The sequence below is a fragment of the Accipiter gentilis genome, chromosome 2, assembly GCF_929443795.1.
Source record: "Accipiter gentilis chromosome 2, bAccGen1.1, whole genome shotgun sequence".
Classification (NCBI taxonomy): domain Eukaryota; kingdom Metazoa; phylum Chordata; class Aves; order Accipitriformes; family Accipitridae; genus Astur; species Astur gentilis.
This window is the reverse complement of record NC_064881.1, coordinates 50,626,614-50,641,388: the sequence shown is the minus strand read 5'-3', so window position 1 is coordinate 50,641,388 and position 14,775 is coordinate 50,626,614. Positions and strand designations below refer to the sequence as shown.

Here is a 14,775-nt window from a genome sequence, read left to right as displayed (position 1 = left end):
TAATTAAACATATGCTGTAGATGAGTGTGTGCTGTAACAAGTAGGCAGAGAGGTTAAGTTGAAGGCTGCTAGCTTTAGATTAATTCCCTCTTGGTTATAGTCTTGGATAAGCCTTATGCCTTCCCTACTGCTGAGGCCTGGGAGTGAGAAAAGATTACCATGGAATATATAAAGAGCTTTAATGATCAGTGTGAGTCTTGTTCCTGTTAATTTTTTTTAAAAATACATATTTTAGCTGAATCAGTTCTTTAGAATTTTTGTGAAATCCATTTTACTCCTAGCAAAAGATACTTTCTTTCCATATACATATGCTGCCTGGATGTGTGTTTTTAAACGTATGCTTTTGCAATGTTTACACTCGCATTTTTAAAAGAAATAAAATAGCTGTAAGCAGTTTTGATGTTACGTGCTGCAAAGTTAAGAAGAAACAAATGCCAGGCAGCATGTAGTGTATACGTTTGCGGTGACCTTCGCCTTCTGATTACAAGTGTGTAAAGAAGCCCTGGGTTTAGAGGAGGGCTAGATGTGGTACTGAGTAATTACTGCCACGGGCTGTGATATTTGCCCTTTATTCAAGGCAAAGGAACGCTACCAGGGTTCTCCCATCAATAATCCCGTAGTTGCGAAGGCGAGCAGGTGGTGCTGTAGGTCTGACCCCCATTCCTGCTGAAGTTTATGGAAGTTCTCGTGCGCTTTTAGGGTGTCGGCTTCTTCTTTTCGGTGCGGCCGTGTCCAAGGCTTAGATACAAAATCCACGGAGGCGGTCGATGCCCGGCTCCGAGCGCTCGCTGGGAAGGTGCGATCCGGCGGAGCAGCCGCGGGCGCTGGGCCCCGGCCGGGGCATCGTGCGGGGGGCTTCGTTGTGCCGAGCCGGGGGCGGGCGCCGGGCGGCCGGGGCCGGCGGGGAGGAGGTGCCCGGGGCGTGAGTTTGAAACAACAGCGACGGAAAATGGTCGGGGGAAGCGCATGGCCAGCCGCGACCCGGGTCAGGCTTGATTTGCGGCTTAGTCGCTTTCAGGAGCGGCTGTCAGTTCGGTAAACCGGAGGCTGCCGGCTGAATTGAACAGAAGGGGGAGATTAGCATATTAATACGGCGCTTGCTAATCGCCTCCCCTCCCTCCTCCCCGCCTCCCTCCTGAATGAAGGCAGGAGTACGGGCATCCACGCTCACTCCGCCGCCTGCTTTCGCCCTCCTCGGCGGCTCACCCCCGGGGAAGGATGGTCCGGGCTTTCAGTCGCCGAGGCGTGAGAAGATGAAGCAGCGGCGCGGCCTGCCCCCCCCGCCGCCGCCGCCGCCGCCGCCGCCGCCGGAGCGCGCTGCCCGGGGCGCGCTGCGGGGCCGCGCTCCCGCCGCCCCCGCCGCCAGGTGAAGGCAGCCCAGCACGCCCGGGGAAGGTTAGCGGTTCTCCTCCTTGCTTCTGTCTGGACCGAGTACGTTGAAGCGGCTCGCAGCCTCTCCCCCGCCCACCCCAGCCCGCCGCAGGACCGCATACTGCTGGAGCGCTGAATTGGGACATTGTATGCCGAAGCCTGGCTCGAATCTCTGTACGGTCGTGTGTATGTGGTTGCTGGAAGTGGCAGGCCAGCAGGCCCCGAAGCGAGCAGGTGCTGTCTATATGGAGAAAAGCGGCTGTAGCCCATTCCCGATATGCTGGGCTAAAGGTACACGTACCTTTTTTTATATTTATTTTTTTCCTCCCCTGTTCATTTCATGTTTTACCACCTGTGGGTCTATAGGTTTTTTTCTATCAAAGGAAAAAGCAAAGCTGGAAAATAAAATGGTTTTATTCTGGTCATGCGCTTGTAATGCGAAGCAGTCCGCAGGATTCTCTTTCACCTGACAGCTGTAATGCTTTTTTTTTTTTTCGCTCCTTTGCTTTTCAGAATTACTTGGAATGAAAGAGTGCTTGAGCTGTTTGGTTTTTACTTCCACTGATGTGAGGATCTGACGGCTTTGTTTTTTATCTTTGTATGTTTGAAAGCACGGGGAGTGTAATTCTGCTTTCACTTACCTTTTGGAAGAAGTGGCTGATCGTAGGTAGCGTTTACAGTGGAAGACTAACATCTTTCTACTTGATGTCTTAAAAGTTGCCACCCCTATTATTCTCCCAAAAGAGACAATAACTAGCCACAAAGTATGCATTTATTACAATGAGAGGGTTTGACTTGAGATTGAGGCTTGACAATAATTAGATGGACATGTGAAACTCACTCACATGATTACCTTAACTTGCATCTCAAGACATTAATATTCAGCTTATTATAATCTAGAAGGTGTTTGTATGTTGGTGTTGTGGGTGAGAGTGTGTATATGAAGATACGGAATTTCGAGCTTAATCCCTGTACTGTTAGTAGCCAAAGAATCAAATCTTCCTTAGATGGAAAACAACTGCAAAAGGTTGAGTGTTGCTGATTGTAAGCATAACTTTCCTCGTGTTCGCTTTCATTTCAATGTACTTTCTTTTTTGGAAGAGAAACTGGCAGTGAAGTATTGCATCACCGTAATCTTGGATCACAGACAGAGGCAGTTACTTCAGAAGTTCAGGGGAAAGGTATCTGAACTAAGGATTTGGTAGGCATAGCTGATGATTAGTTGTCTTGGAAAAAATAACAGTAAACTTATTTAGAATTTTTATTGTCTCGTTATTTGGAGGACATATGAAGGAACATTTAACGCTGTCTTTGTCATGCATGCTTTCTGCACCGTGCTGAACTGCTCAGGCTAAACCAACATTTGCCACACACTGACATATTACAGTAGCACATAGAGTAGAAATAACTTAAAAAGAAGAAATTACAGAACTTGAACGCCACATCCCGGTAACATCTCATGAAGTACAGAATCGGTCAGCTCGCTGGGGAATAATAGTTAATAAAACAGTGAGTAACAGTAGCTGGAAACAAAGCTAAAACAAAGCTGTGCTTTGCTTTTAGTAAAACTTGTTTACCACGAAGGGAGTAACAGCGATGCCTACTGCTGTGTGTCATAAATTGGATAACGGAAGTGTTAGATGAAATTGGGATTTATCTCCTTGGACTACTGTGAGGGTCAGAATGAACGTGCTTCCCAGAGAGTAACTTTCGAAAGTAGGGAAGAAAAATCTTTTCAAAGAAAAAGCAAGTTGTTACCATCTGTTGTTAAGGCTGGTTTGCATGGGGGATATCAGTTTTCTCCCTTCTGCTCCAGCACCAGAGGATGACTACAGCAGGGCTAGCTGGTTCTTGCAGAAGATGGCTGCATTGGGCCATGATAAAAGGTATCGATTCCCCCCAACCCACTCCAGCAACTAAAATGAATGAAAAACGATCCCTCCCTCTTCCCCTGGTAGCCTGCGAAGTGTTCTCAGAACATAACTTCAGGGAAGATTGGTTATCCAGCCTCCTCTGCCCCGAAATGGAGAGCAGCCATGTAATCTCTTTTTATTCCTGTTGGGGGGAGAAGGGGGACACCAGGAATTGCATAAGAGGACAAAGGCACCAGCATCTTCGAGGCTGCCAATTGTGATTTCTAGAAAAAGCTACATCTCAGCCTCCAAGAAAAAAAAAAATAGGACAGATGAAAAATAGCTTGTGCTATATTTGTCATTGAATGGTGGTCATTCCTTAGTTGATGAATACTCTGTATACTGTTCACCAGCTTAACCTTAGGGAAATGAAACGGATCTGGCCTACTTTGATAAGGGCTGTGAGATATCTACAGTCAAAGAAAGGTAATATATTAATGAGAGAAACATTTAGTTTGGATAGCTCTATTCTGGCTCTTTGGCTTTTCTGTTAGAGCTGCAGGTTACCTGCAGCAAAAATTGATAAAACTTTTAGAAGTATTTTATAATGTCTTAAAATGTGATCTTGATGTATATGTTTTATTTACCATAATTTCTTTCTAAATAGTCTATTCTTTTTTTGATTGTGACAGATTGAGCTTTTAGTGTATTAGGTGTGATCTCAGCAAAGGTTTGTTCTTTGAAAATGCTTTGAAATATTTGAGTCTGTGTTCATATGGAGTGTGCTTCTACCTTTTTTTTGTGTTCTTAAATCTAAAATCTTCGATCTTAGTGATACTGCATGATGACCTAATTGCAGCCAATTCTGTGCTCTGCCTGTATGACTGCATCAGAGAATAAGATGCTTGCTTTCTTTATAAAGTATTTGTGTAATCTGTGTTGCCAGGTTTTGCCTCCTCTTTAAGATAAAGTCCAATCTTAGTAGTGTTACTGAATTCGATAATGTAGTCTGGATCTGCATACTCCAGATTTGAGGGTATTTTGATTGGCAAACGAAGAGAAAGCATTTTGTTTACTGGCATTTTTCTTCTCGGCAAGCAAGTCTGTATTACTTTAGTAGTGATAGGAGCAAGACATTTTTGGCTGCCCCCTCCCCATCTTATTAAGTAATTTGAAACTTAAAATCTCTGGTCTTGTGGAATAAACAGCCTCAAGCTTGGTTACAATTTCAGGGGATGCTGAAGTCGATGTCTTGGTCCCTGAGAAGGCAGTACTTGTTTTCCAGCTAAGTACTGAAAATTTGTGCCAGTATCATACAGGGGTGTTTTCTTTTTGACTGTAACAGTAGACTGGAAAGTAGTCATGGATCATTAAAAACTTCTCACTAACATTTCTAATCTTTGGTAAGATTATTAATGGTGTAATGTATTGTACTTTGGTTTAGATACCTTTGCTAGTGACCATTTTTATTGACTTTTATGTGGCGTGCCATTTTAAGCGTACAAAATAACTCAGTGAAAGAAGTGTAAATATAACAGTTAAGGATAGTTGGATAGCTCTGCTTATAGCTGTAAATTACCCACCCCAAGAAGGAGGAAGCTTCATGAATATCTTCCATGAAAAGAGCTCTGTTTAATAATTTATGAACAATAAATTGACGTGATGTTGTTAAGTGTATGTCATGTGAGTAGTTACTGAAGGGTGATCGTGATTCTTGAATTCAGCTGTTCAGACTAACATGAAGAGGTCTATATTGTCTTAAAATAAGCAAGCCCAATTCAGTCAAAAACCTTGTCTTGATTAAGAAAAAAAAAAGAAAAAATTAAGCTAGCTATGTTGTGAAATGTATTTCATCAGCTGGGAAAGAGTTTCACCCTATTTACTGCAATCTATTAACTTTGCAATCTTTTTTAAAATGGTAAGCAATTCCAAATATTTTTGTTGTTGTTGTTTGGTTTTTTTTCTGATGAACCCTGCTGTTTCAGGAGGTGTGTTCAGATGGAACCTGCTGGTGATCTGTTGAGTATAAGCAGGATAATTGGATACATAAGAGAAAAGTTCAATGCTGTTTCTCCTTCATTTCCTTCTCATAAGTCTACTGTTTTGCTAAAAGTAGAATACTCCAGTGATAATTTTCAGTCCAACAGATCCTTAGATTTTTAGGTGATAGGTAGTCACTAAAAGGGATGTGGTGGTAGAAACAGAGTAGGGAAAGTTGTTGATACCATGAAGGTAGGCAGGTAGATGGCCCCTAAACCAAGATTTCTTACTTTTTTGACACAGACACTGTATATGTAACATAGAAATATAATAGGTATTGTGTATTAGGAAAGCATGAGTGTTCTGCTGCATTTTTGTAGTGAGTTTCCGTTGAGGTGACTGGAGGGAAGCACCCACTCTTGCACTTTTTGCCCATCTATAAGTGTAGTTCAGGAACGCTGTGAAGTGCTTTTCCCTTGGCTTCTGAGGGCATAACAACTGGGAAAAAATCTAGTCTGTCATTTGACAGTCTGCTCTTGATTTACTACATTGGCTACATCAACTGATGTGACATATAAGCCATTGCCTTCCAAACTATAAATTTGCCTAAACTTTTGTTAAACTTTAACTTAGCGGCTTCTTAAGGTGTGAGATTTGCAAACTGTTAAAGCATCTGTTATTTCAATTCATGTGTGCCTGTGTTTCTGTTGGAAATCTTTGTAGAAAAAAGAAAAATAGCATTAGTCTCATCAAACCACTAATTTTCAAAGGCAGTTTGAAAACAATTCCCGAAATTGCCTGCGTATATTTAAAAGTGGAAAATACTATGGAAAAGCAGGGGGCTTTCTTCCCTTCAGTGTTACAGTACAACATGCAGTAGTGTTGGTATTTGTCAAAATGTATAAGAAGTATGCAGCTATGAGAGTACTGAAGCATTTCCATTAGGGTGATTTGTTTGTTATTCAAAGACTACTAGAATAGAAGATGGAGCTTGAGATATTTTTACAAAACAGGAAAGTGATTGTTTCAAGCGCTGGGGAAGCATTTGGTGTTCCTTGTGTAATGGAGATGTGTGATCTTATCAATTGTAGCACCTAGTAATGAACCAGTGAACCAGCCTGGAATTAAATTTTGAGCTGCCTGGGAAAAAAACTAAAACTTATGCAAGGAAAATGAAATGTTTTAAGTATCCTTTTGAAGATGCATTAGAAAAAGGCTAAAGAGCAAAGTCTGGAATTCAGCATTTAAGAGAACGGTGCATTGATTGAAATGATGTGTTTTTGCTGAAAAGTTAAATGAGTTTCTGGCCTTCATAGCTTTCTTATTCAGTTTATATTTGATTTTTTTTACCACAAGTTACATTCTATGTGTATATATGTGTTTATTTTCTGTATGGCATGCAGAAATACACACACACACTCTCTCAGGATCATTTTCATTACCCTGTTAGCCTGGAAACAGTTTCAGTATTTAGAAATAAGCATTCTTAGATACTGAAGATGATCTCTTACCTGTTTTTGTGTTTTTTAGCAAATGCAATTCATTGGGTAACTGATCTTTATGCACAGCTTTTATTGGAAGGATTATTGTAATGAAATAAGCTTTTCTGACTGGTGTTAAATTTATAAGAAATATATAAGTTTCAATCCTTCCACTTGCTGAAGTGTTGCTTAAATGGAATGGTTGCAAATTCATGTCTTGTAAAAAATTTTGGTGTGTCAACAAACAGTATGTAGCTTTCATTAATTATTAGTCTGAAAAAACCCTCACTAGTACCCTTGAATTCATGACCTGATATGGATTTGTTCATGGGTAATCTATTAAAAACTGGAGACATCTTAAATTAATATACACCTATCATGTTACAGTAGGCAAGCATATACAAGCTACTGAGTTCTATAAACTAGCACAGCAAACAAAAGACATAAGGAAATGTCTTTGTAAATGTTAAATGAAAACAAACAAGTACTGCACATCATAAATGTATTTGATTATAGCAGTTATAAAAATATTGCAGCATTCATGAAGATTTCATCATCTTGCAAAATAAATGAGATCACTGCAATATCTACTGTTGAATCCATGTTGAGAATTAATGATGCCAGGTTTTTTCTGACAGGTTATAAAGGATAGGGATTGCTGAGATTGTGGAGTTAACTAGTGGTTGCCCAGCACTTACGTGATGCTTCATTTACTGGCATATAGGAAGAGGGTTGGATTTTCCTCTTCTGATGTTGAATGTATCTTAGGAAAGATGTTATGAAAAGTATTTCTGGGGTGGAATTCAATCCTGCTGAGTCATCTAATTGAAAATAACCTGTAAAGAAGCTCATTTTTTTTGTTCTTTTTATTTGATAACCAACGCTTTTTTCTTTGCCAGAAGTGAGATTGCTTATTACTTTTCCCAAGCACCATCACTACCTTCCAAAATAGTGTTTCCCTTGCCAATTATTTCTGATCCATAAATACTAGGGGTTTGGTTTGTCTTTTTTATTTAAATTAGACTCACTCTGCAAATTAAGTATTGTCCCTTGCTTTATTGAAATTTCTAGGGAAAAACAGATCTTTCTGTGGCCTAAGTCTCCTCATCTTAAGTACAGGAAAAAAATCAGTGTGACCTTCAATTCTGCCATTACTTGGTACGACTGCTCACAGCAAGTGAAAACACTTCAGTGAAGAGCTGTAGAGGGTGTCACATCAACAGATGAAGAGCATAAACTGAAATACTAAAGACTGAAAGCTAAACTTTGACTTCAGTTTGACATGCTGTAGAACTAAAAGTCTCGTTTTGTCAGAGGAAGTTGAATAGTCTTAACTTCACCTCTGCATCCAGTGTTTGATGGTTCATCTTGAGTTAGCTGAAGGGGCCCTCAGGGATGTGGCAGTTTCCCTTCAGAATTGGAAGAGGTACAGATACAATAATTTTGAACATGTCCAAAACAATGATGGAAAGCTTTTGCTTCTCAACCTTGTAGAAGATGCAGATCATCTTCACTGTTGTGTTCTTGTAGTATGTGACACCCTGGGGTTGTCTGACTAACGAGTGAAGAATTGTAGTGCCTTCCTTCCATTGCATGCTTTTTTTAATTCCTGTAAGAATTTGGCCTAAGGCAAGTCTACTTAGAATTGTCAGTAAACCAGACTTTACTGCATGTACACAGTACTACTTCTTGATGAAGCTAGACTACTTTATTACCAGTATTTGGTCATGGATTCCCATACTGGTTCAGTTTTCTCCCTTAATAAGCATATGAAGGTTATTGTAGCAAAGAACTTTTTCATCACAAATAGTTGCAGGGTGAGTAATGGCCTGCAGTCCTGTTCAGTCTTTATTTCTAGGGAGGAGGATGGGAAGGAATTGGATGTATTCCTGAAGCTTCTCAACTGGCTTCTGAAGATAAGGGGGAATAAGATTTAAGCTCTTCTCATAGGCTTTCTGCTATTACGCTTGCAACTCGGCAATGATCTGTTGTCCTTGCTGTTGCGGGGAGATACTAGTGGGAATTGTATTCCTGAAATCCTAGTGTGTTCAACTCAAAGGGGCTTTTGTCTAGTCTGTGACATGATGGTTGGTCAAGATAAACTGAAGAATTGCAACAAAGATACTTTAAGAGTAGAGCAGCCTTTTCAGTGTGATCATAACTGCTGATTCCCATACAACCTGCACTGCCAGTTGACTTGAACAGCAGCTTTTTGTCCATTGAGGTGTTTGATTGCAATGGTCTTGAATTATACTGGCAGAATTAAAAGGCTGGCTTAACAGGTCTGTGATTTATGGTTGTATATAGCTGTCAAAATGGAAGCATACATGTGCTGTAGATATCCATCCCACCCCTTTACCAGAGGCTGAAGGTACCGCTCAGACGGCAGGGAGTTGTATATCTGTTCTTCACCCAACAGTGTTGGTGGTGCAGTGCTAATTGGTATGCCACTTTTATCATGCAAGTGGCAAAGAAATTGATGATTTGCACCCTAACCTGTTCAGCTGTTACGAGCGCTGTGCCTTCTGGCATAGAGGTGGGATGGGCAAATAGCAGGGTTGCCTGTCAGCTCAATGTGTTGATGTTTTATCAACTAACTGTAGGTTTTAGCAGAAGGTAGGCTTTTCTGTATGTGTTGTAAATCTATGCTCTCTAATGTTAAGGTTTTTTTCCTCTAGTTATAATGGGAGGACTTAAAGCCAGGGGTTTTCTTATACAGAGGTAGGAGAATGTCATTGCAGTGTTCCTGTTCTGCCCTTGAACGGAGGGATTTGTACCTTCGTACTGTTGCTACTAAGTTCCTTCAGCCACATTGCTTTTACTTTTCTATTTTTTATATATATATATATATATACACACACGCTATTTTATAGAGTATATAATATAAAATAAACTAAGTAAATGGACACAAGGCATAATCAGTGCTTGGATAGGAAAATGTCCATTACTTGTTCCTTCTTCCAAAATTATTTTGGGAATTGTATAGGTTCTAGTTTGATCTGATACTGAACGAACTTCTTGCTGGTTTTGGGTGCTTTTATCTAGTCTTACTGAAATGAGCTGTGACCTGCATTGGCCAGTAGTGTTGAGCACTATACTTAAAGTACCAGGTTTGCACATCTAAACGTAATTTTAAGTATCTTTTGCCAGTCTGGAGGTGCGGTAAGAATTCATTTGGAGTATTACTCTCATCTGTCACATCTTGCTTCTTTTCAGAACTCTTGATGTGATATGTTTGTACAGTTGAAGTACGCTATACCTCAGTGATGAAACCCAAAGTATTACAGTCAGAACAGCAGCACTTGCTATGGCTGTGGCTACCTAATAATTTCTGTGATAAACCCTCCTTCAGGTTGTTTTCCGAGCTGGGAATTTTCAAAGTTCTTGTTGTTTGTGCTGAAATTAAACTCTGGAATCTCTCTGCTCCAAAATGGCTCATTTCCTGAAATTGGAAGGGAAAGTAGTTAATACTGTTTCTGTGTCCAGTCTATTCTGCAAGGGAGCAGTGACTGTTAGTGGTATGAGTGGGGATCAGCTGGTTATAAGAATAATCTGAATTCATAAACAAGCACACCCTGTTTGTGTCCACGACCTTATCCACTAGTTAAAACACTTTACACAGAAAGGTCATGTTTGTTGTTCCCATTTCATACTGTAGGAAAAGTGGGGCATTTACATGGTTTGGCCAGAGGTGTGACTAAACTGCATGGCAGCTTGAGTCTTGTGGGAAGCAGAGGGCCAGACTGTGTATTGATCAGTGATGCCACTGTTCCTTCCTCTGAGCAGTGTTATTGGGCCCTTTCTAGCAAAATTTCCTACAAGAGAGGGAGGGTGGGGCAGGGGGGAGTAATGTATATTGAGTGTTTCTGTAAATACAGTGGATCTAACTAGAATGTTTTACTCTTTAATACTACTTTTTGGGGTTTAGTGTATCTGATTTTTTTTTTCTCCCAAGAGTTCATCTAACTACATCTCTGTTGTATCTCTACTCTAGTTAACAACTGTGTTGCTCACTGAGAATATATACTAAGGAGGACTACTATATAAGAGAAATTCTTTTCTAACTTAACATTTTATTTTTATGTTTCCTGGTTAGATGCTAAGTAGAAAATAGTTTTAGTTGCTGAACTTTGAATGGAAAGTAGCAGTAGATTGGAGGAAGTTGATATTATAGTGCAGAACAATGATGAAAATGGCTGTAAGCATCTGCGCAGTACTTCTTGCAGGGCATTAGTTCAACAATTTAAAGAAAAGCGTAGCAGGTTCCTTAAGGAAGAGTGAGGAGAGAGAAGAAAGTATAGTTAAGTGCTTCTGTAATGCTGTGTTACTAGACACCGGCATCATTTAAGTGATGAATGTCAAATACTGGCATAAGGCAGTGATGGTCACAGCCTATACTTCAAGTCATGCATGTCCTTAACCTGATCTGTGATACCCAGCTCACTTCTGTTTGGAGAAAATACTGAAGCAGAGAATTGCTTTTCTGAAACATTCATTCACGGTTTAGCAATTAAAGACAAAGCAAAAATAATGAGTATGTGTTCATCACCAGCCCAGTGTGAAGTTTTTTTAAATCTGATGGCTGCTTTTTAAGCTAATAGAAATGAATTTGAGGACTTGTTGCATAGAAAGTTTGCGGCAAGTCAAATAAGTGATTTATTTTTTTAAAGCTAATGTTTACCCAGCATAGAAAAGCAATGGCAGATACTTATTTCCGTTCAATTTCGCTTTATCTCCACTTTGGTTTTTTTATGTTAAAATCCCTGTTCAGCCAAAATAAAATGAAACAGGATGGGCTTAAGAGACTCAGGAACAAGTAAAGTTCATCACAAAGAGGGAAAACCCCTCATATTGGAAGCTACATATTTGAAACTGGTTATAAGATGGGATCATACTTGGGTACATATTTATGAATACAGAAGTTGCTTACCATTCAGAGGTTCCCAAAATACTAACTTAAGGATGTTTACATTCAGTATCTCAGGTTTCTGTACATGTTTGCATAGCCATGATGGCTTGTGCATCTTCAGGAGAATGAGAAATTAAACCAGCTTTGAAACTCGCACTCGTATATCTTCTATCTTTCTTCGGTAAGACTTCTTTAGACTCAATGATCGTAAAGGTCTTTTCCAACCTAAATGATTCTATGAGTATGATATTAGGCAATTCAGAGAAGTTTAGTATGAACACACTGTATTTGGAGACATAAAAGCAAGAGGGCAGACTGGAGGTACAAACCCAAACCTCAACTGAAAATGGTTTTACTTGTCTGTTAAGTGTCCTCGCCCGTAGCGTGTGTTTGTGGACCTATAGCTGTTGATATGCTATAATGATTTACTGTAATGCTTTTTTTTTAAAAGAATCAGTCACTGATGCCTTAAGCCAGTCAGTATTTTCCTGCTCAGTGATAGGAACATAAAGAAGAAGTTGAGTAAACTTAATTTCTTTAGAATTACACTACATTTGGAGTGGGAGCCATTCCCTTTCACTAGCGTGCATGGTACCTGCACCAAGGATGTGACAATTACAATGAATTTTAGTTTTGTTTCCTTCTGTGGTATACATGATGCTTCAGCCCTGGAATAATCATATGAAGCAGGAGTTACTCTGTAACTTTTTGTAACTTATTACCATAAAATTCTTGGAGGGAATATTTTCCCTTTTTATTAGACTTTCCTTGCTCTTTATATCCAATTTACACTCAGATTATTAAAATTGCTCTAGTTTTGCTGGAAATAAAAATGCTTTCTTGTTCCTTTCCTCCAGTGGGAAAAATATTTCTCGGAGCTGGCAGTAGAGAGGATGTAAGCTTCTGTTCTTGCAAAGACAGTCAATCTACTGTAATGCAATGAAGTTGCTCATAGAATGTGTCCTTTGTGACCGACTGTGCAGTTTTTTACAGGTTGGTAGGGCCAGGTCTTTTCAGCTGCTGAATGATTCCTCTTTCCTTACCTGTGTGCACATACATATTCTAGTGCTTATCACCTGAACATAAATACACTTCTATATTCAAAACTGCTGTTTTCCTGGAAATGCATAGGTATGGTCATTGCTTTGCAAATTTAGAGGCCATACTAAAGAAGGGTGGATCCTGAATACTTTAGGTTGTTGATTTGTTAATTATGGCGTATGTTTTCTTTGACAGTGGTGCTACGGTGTAGTTTGGCACTGAATTTTTAGATGGACTGTTATTTCTGGCTTTGATTACTACTTCTTTGTGTTCTTTCCCTTTTCCTCTCACTCCTTTCAGGCTACAGAGATGATGTTTGTTTTATCACCATGAACTGTTTTGTTTAGCTTGTAAGAGTAGATTATATAAATGTTATAATAACTTGATTTATAAGTTCAGAGCTTTCTGTCAAAACAACATGTTCTTAGGAATATTCCCAAAGTAATTTCTTATATCTCTCTTTAATCTTAATTCCATTGCATTAAAACAAACAAACAAGGAATTTAAGCCTCTCCTGCAAGATATCCTGGAAGAATTGACAAAACCCTATCCAAAATAATTTCTTTGTAAATACATTATATTGGTGTATACTTTTTGTTAAATGCCTTCTAAAGCAAAATAAAACATCAAAGTAAATCTGTACATTTAACATGGAATACATGCTGTGCAGCAATGTATTCTCTTTTTTCAAATTAATCTCTGAAAGAACAAATCCAGTTCTAAAATTACATCTTACATCTGGAAAATAAGCAGTAAAGGATTTGGTCTTTTTTATTCTGTATTTTTGTCTGATTTATAAAAACAACTTCAAGATTTTTTTTTATATCAAGTATTTTGCAGTTGATGGAAAACAAAACAATCGAAGGCAGATGCACCAGTGAACTACTTTAAAAACAAACAAACAAAAAAACCCCACAAACAACAAAAAAAGGGTTTTTTATGTCCTTTCCTTTTAAATACTGTTAAAACGACTGAATTACTGTGTGCAAGGGAAAATGGGTAAGAGATGTTTTTTAAAAAGTAACCTAGTACATCATAAATGTGAAATAAAGAGAAACTGAAACCAGTTTTTGTTTGGTTTTGGTATCGGTTGTCTTAATCTCTGAAATCTTTGAGCTGCAAGTTTATTTTGATTAATAAAAAAATTTAAGAATCTTCAGTTGGTTTAGTTTAAAAAAAAAAATCAATCTCAGGTTGGGAGTGAGGTAAGTCTTCCATAGTTCGAGCTGGGCGTAGAAATGTGAACTCCAATAAACAGATCTTAAATGCAGCTTTCTGACCTTCAGCAAGTACGTGGTAGGGGGTAGTTAAAATAAGTGAGTAAATGGGGACGGCTGTGCTGCCACTTTTGCAGAAAAACCTGAAGGTTTTTTTGTTTCTTGCACCAACAGCCTTTTCATGTGTATCTCACTTGCTATGAAGTACAGCAGTAAAACAGTGTGTGCAGCAGAAGTTCTTGCTTTCATAAGAGTGGGAGAGGGACTTTTCAGTTCATTTATTAACTGACATCTTAAATGAGGAGTTAGTGTTGAATTAATGAATCAGAATTTGCTCTTTCTTCTTAAAACTTCATAAATACATAGTCTGCAATAAGTCAAAGATGATGGCTTGGGGGTGTTTGTGCAGAGGATTGGTCTTTCTTTACTTTGAAGGGGTAGTGTAAACCAGTCTCATCAAGTATGCTGCTCTTTGCTCCTCTTTATATTAGGAAAATATTCTATTCACTCTTTGAAGTGGGAAAACTCATTTCCTTCTGGAGTGTGAAAATAATCTGCAGCTTACTACTTCGAAGCAAATGTTATTAACTCTTAATGTCTCATTTTACATTTGTGTAGAAGGAACATTGGCACTACATCTGCCAAAACCCAGCAGCAGAGCAGTGTGGACAGTGTCCCACAAGGCTACCTGAGGCATAATGTCCTACCACTATGTTTTCCAGGTGGAACAAAAGTGTTCTTGAAGCTTGACAAGCTCTGTTTTGGCCCTTTGCTTCTCTTTTGGTGTCCATCATTCTTGTGAATAGAGTTGTCTGTGGCAGAAGAATATAGCTGCGTTTTAAATGCATTTTTCCTCTTTGAATGCCTGTCATCTATGAAACTCACTTCACTTGCTCAGTGAAATATTCTGCAGCTGATTAAAA

At 39.2% G+C, this 14,775-nt stretch overlaps 1 protein-coding gene across 15 annotated transcripts in view; it reads left to right on the top strand.

Moving 5' to 3' along the window:
* The window catches only part of PTK2 (protein tyrosine kinase 2), a 227,179-nt gene that overhangs the window by 61,547 nt on the left and 150,857 nt on the right, over positions 1-14,775 (top strand). For 3 of the 15 annotated variants that reach the window (XM_049819591.1, XM_049819602.1, XM_049819546.1), the window contains exon 1: positions 1,429-1,662. The exons of 3 other annotated variants lie outside the window; for them this stretch is intronic. In XM_049819591.1, the coding sequence (XP_049675548.1) occupies positions 1,521-1,662 (142 nt within the window). In that variant the 5' untranslated portion in view covers positions 1,429-1,520. Of the gene's footprint in view, positions 1-1,426; positions 1,663-14,775 lie in introns of those variants that run through there. 9 more of the 15 variants (XM_049819571.1, XM_049819554.1, XM_049819624.1 and 6 more) reach the window with 5 other exon arrangements.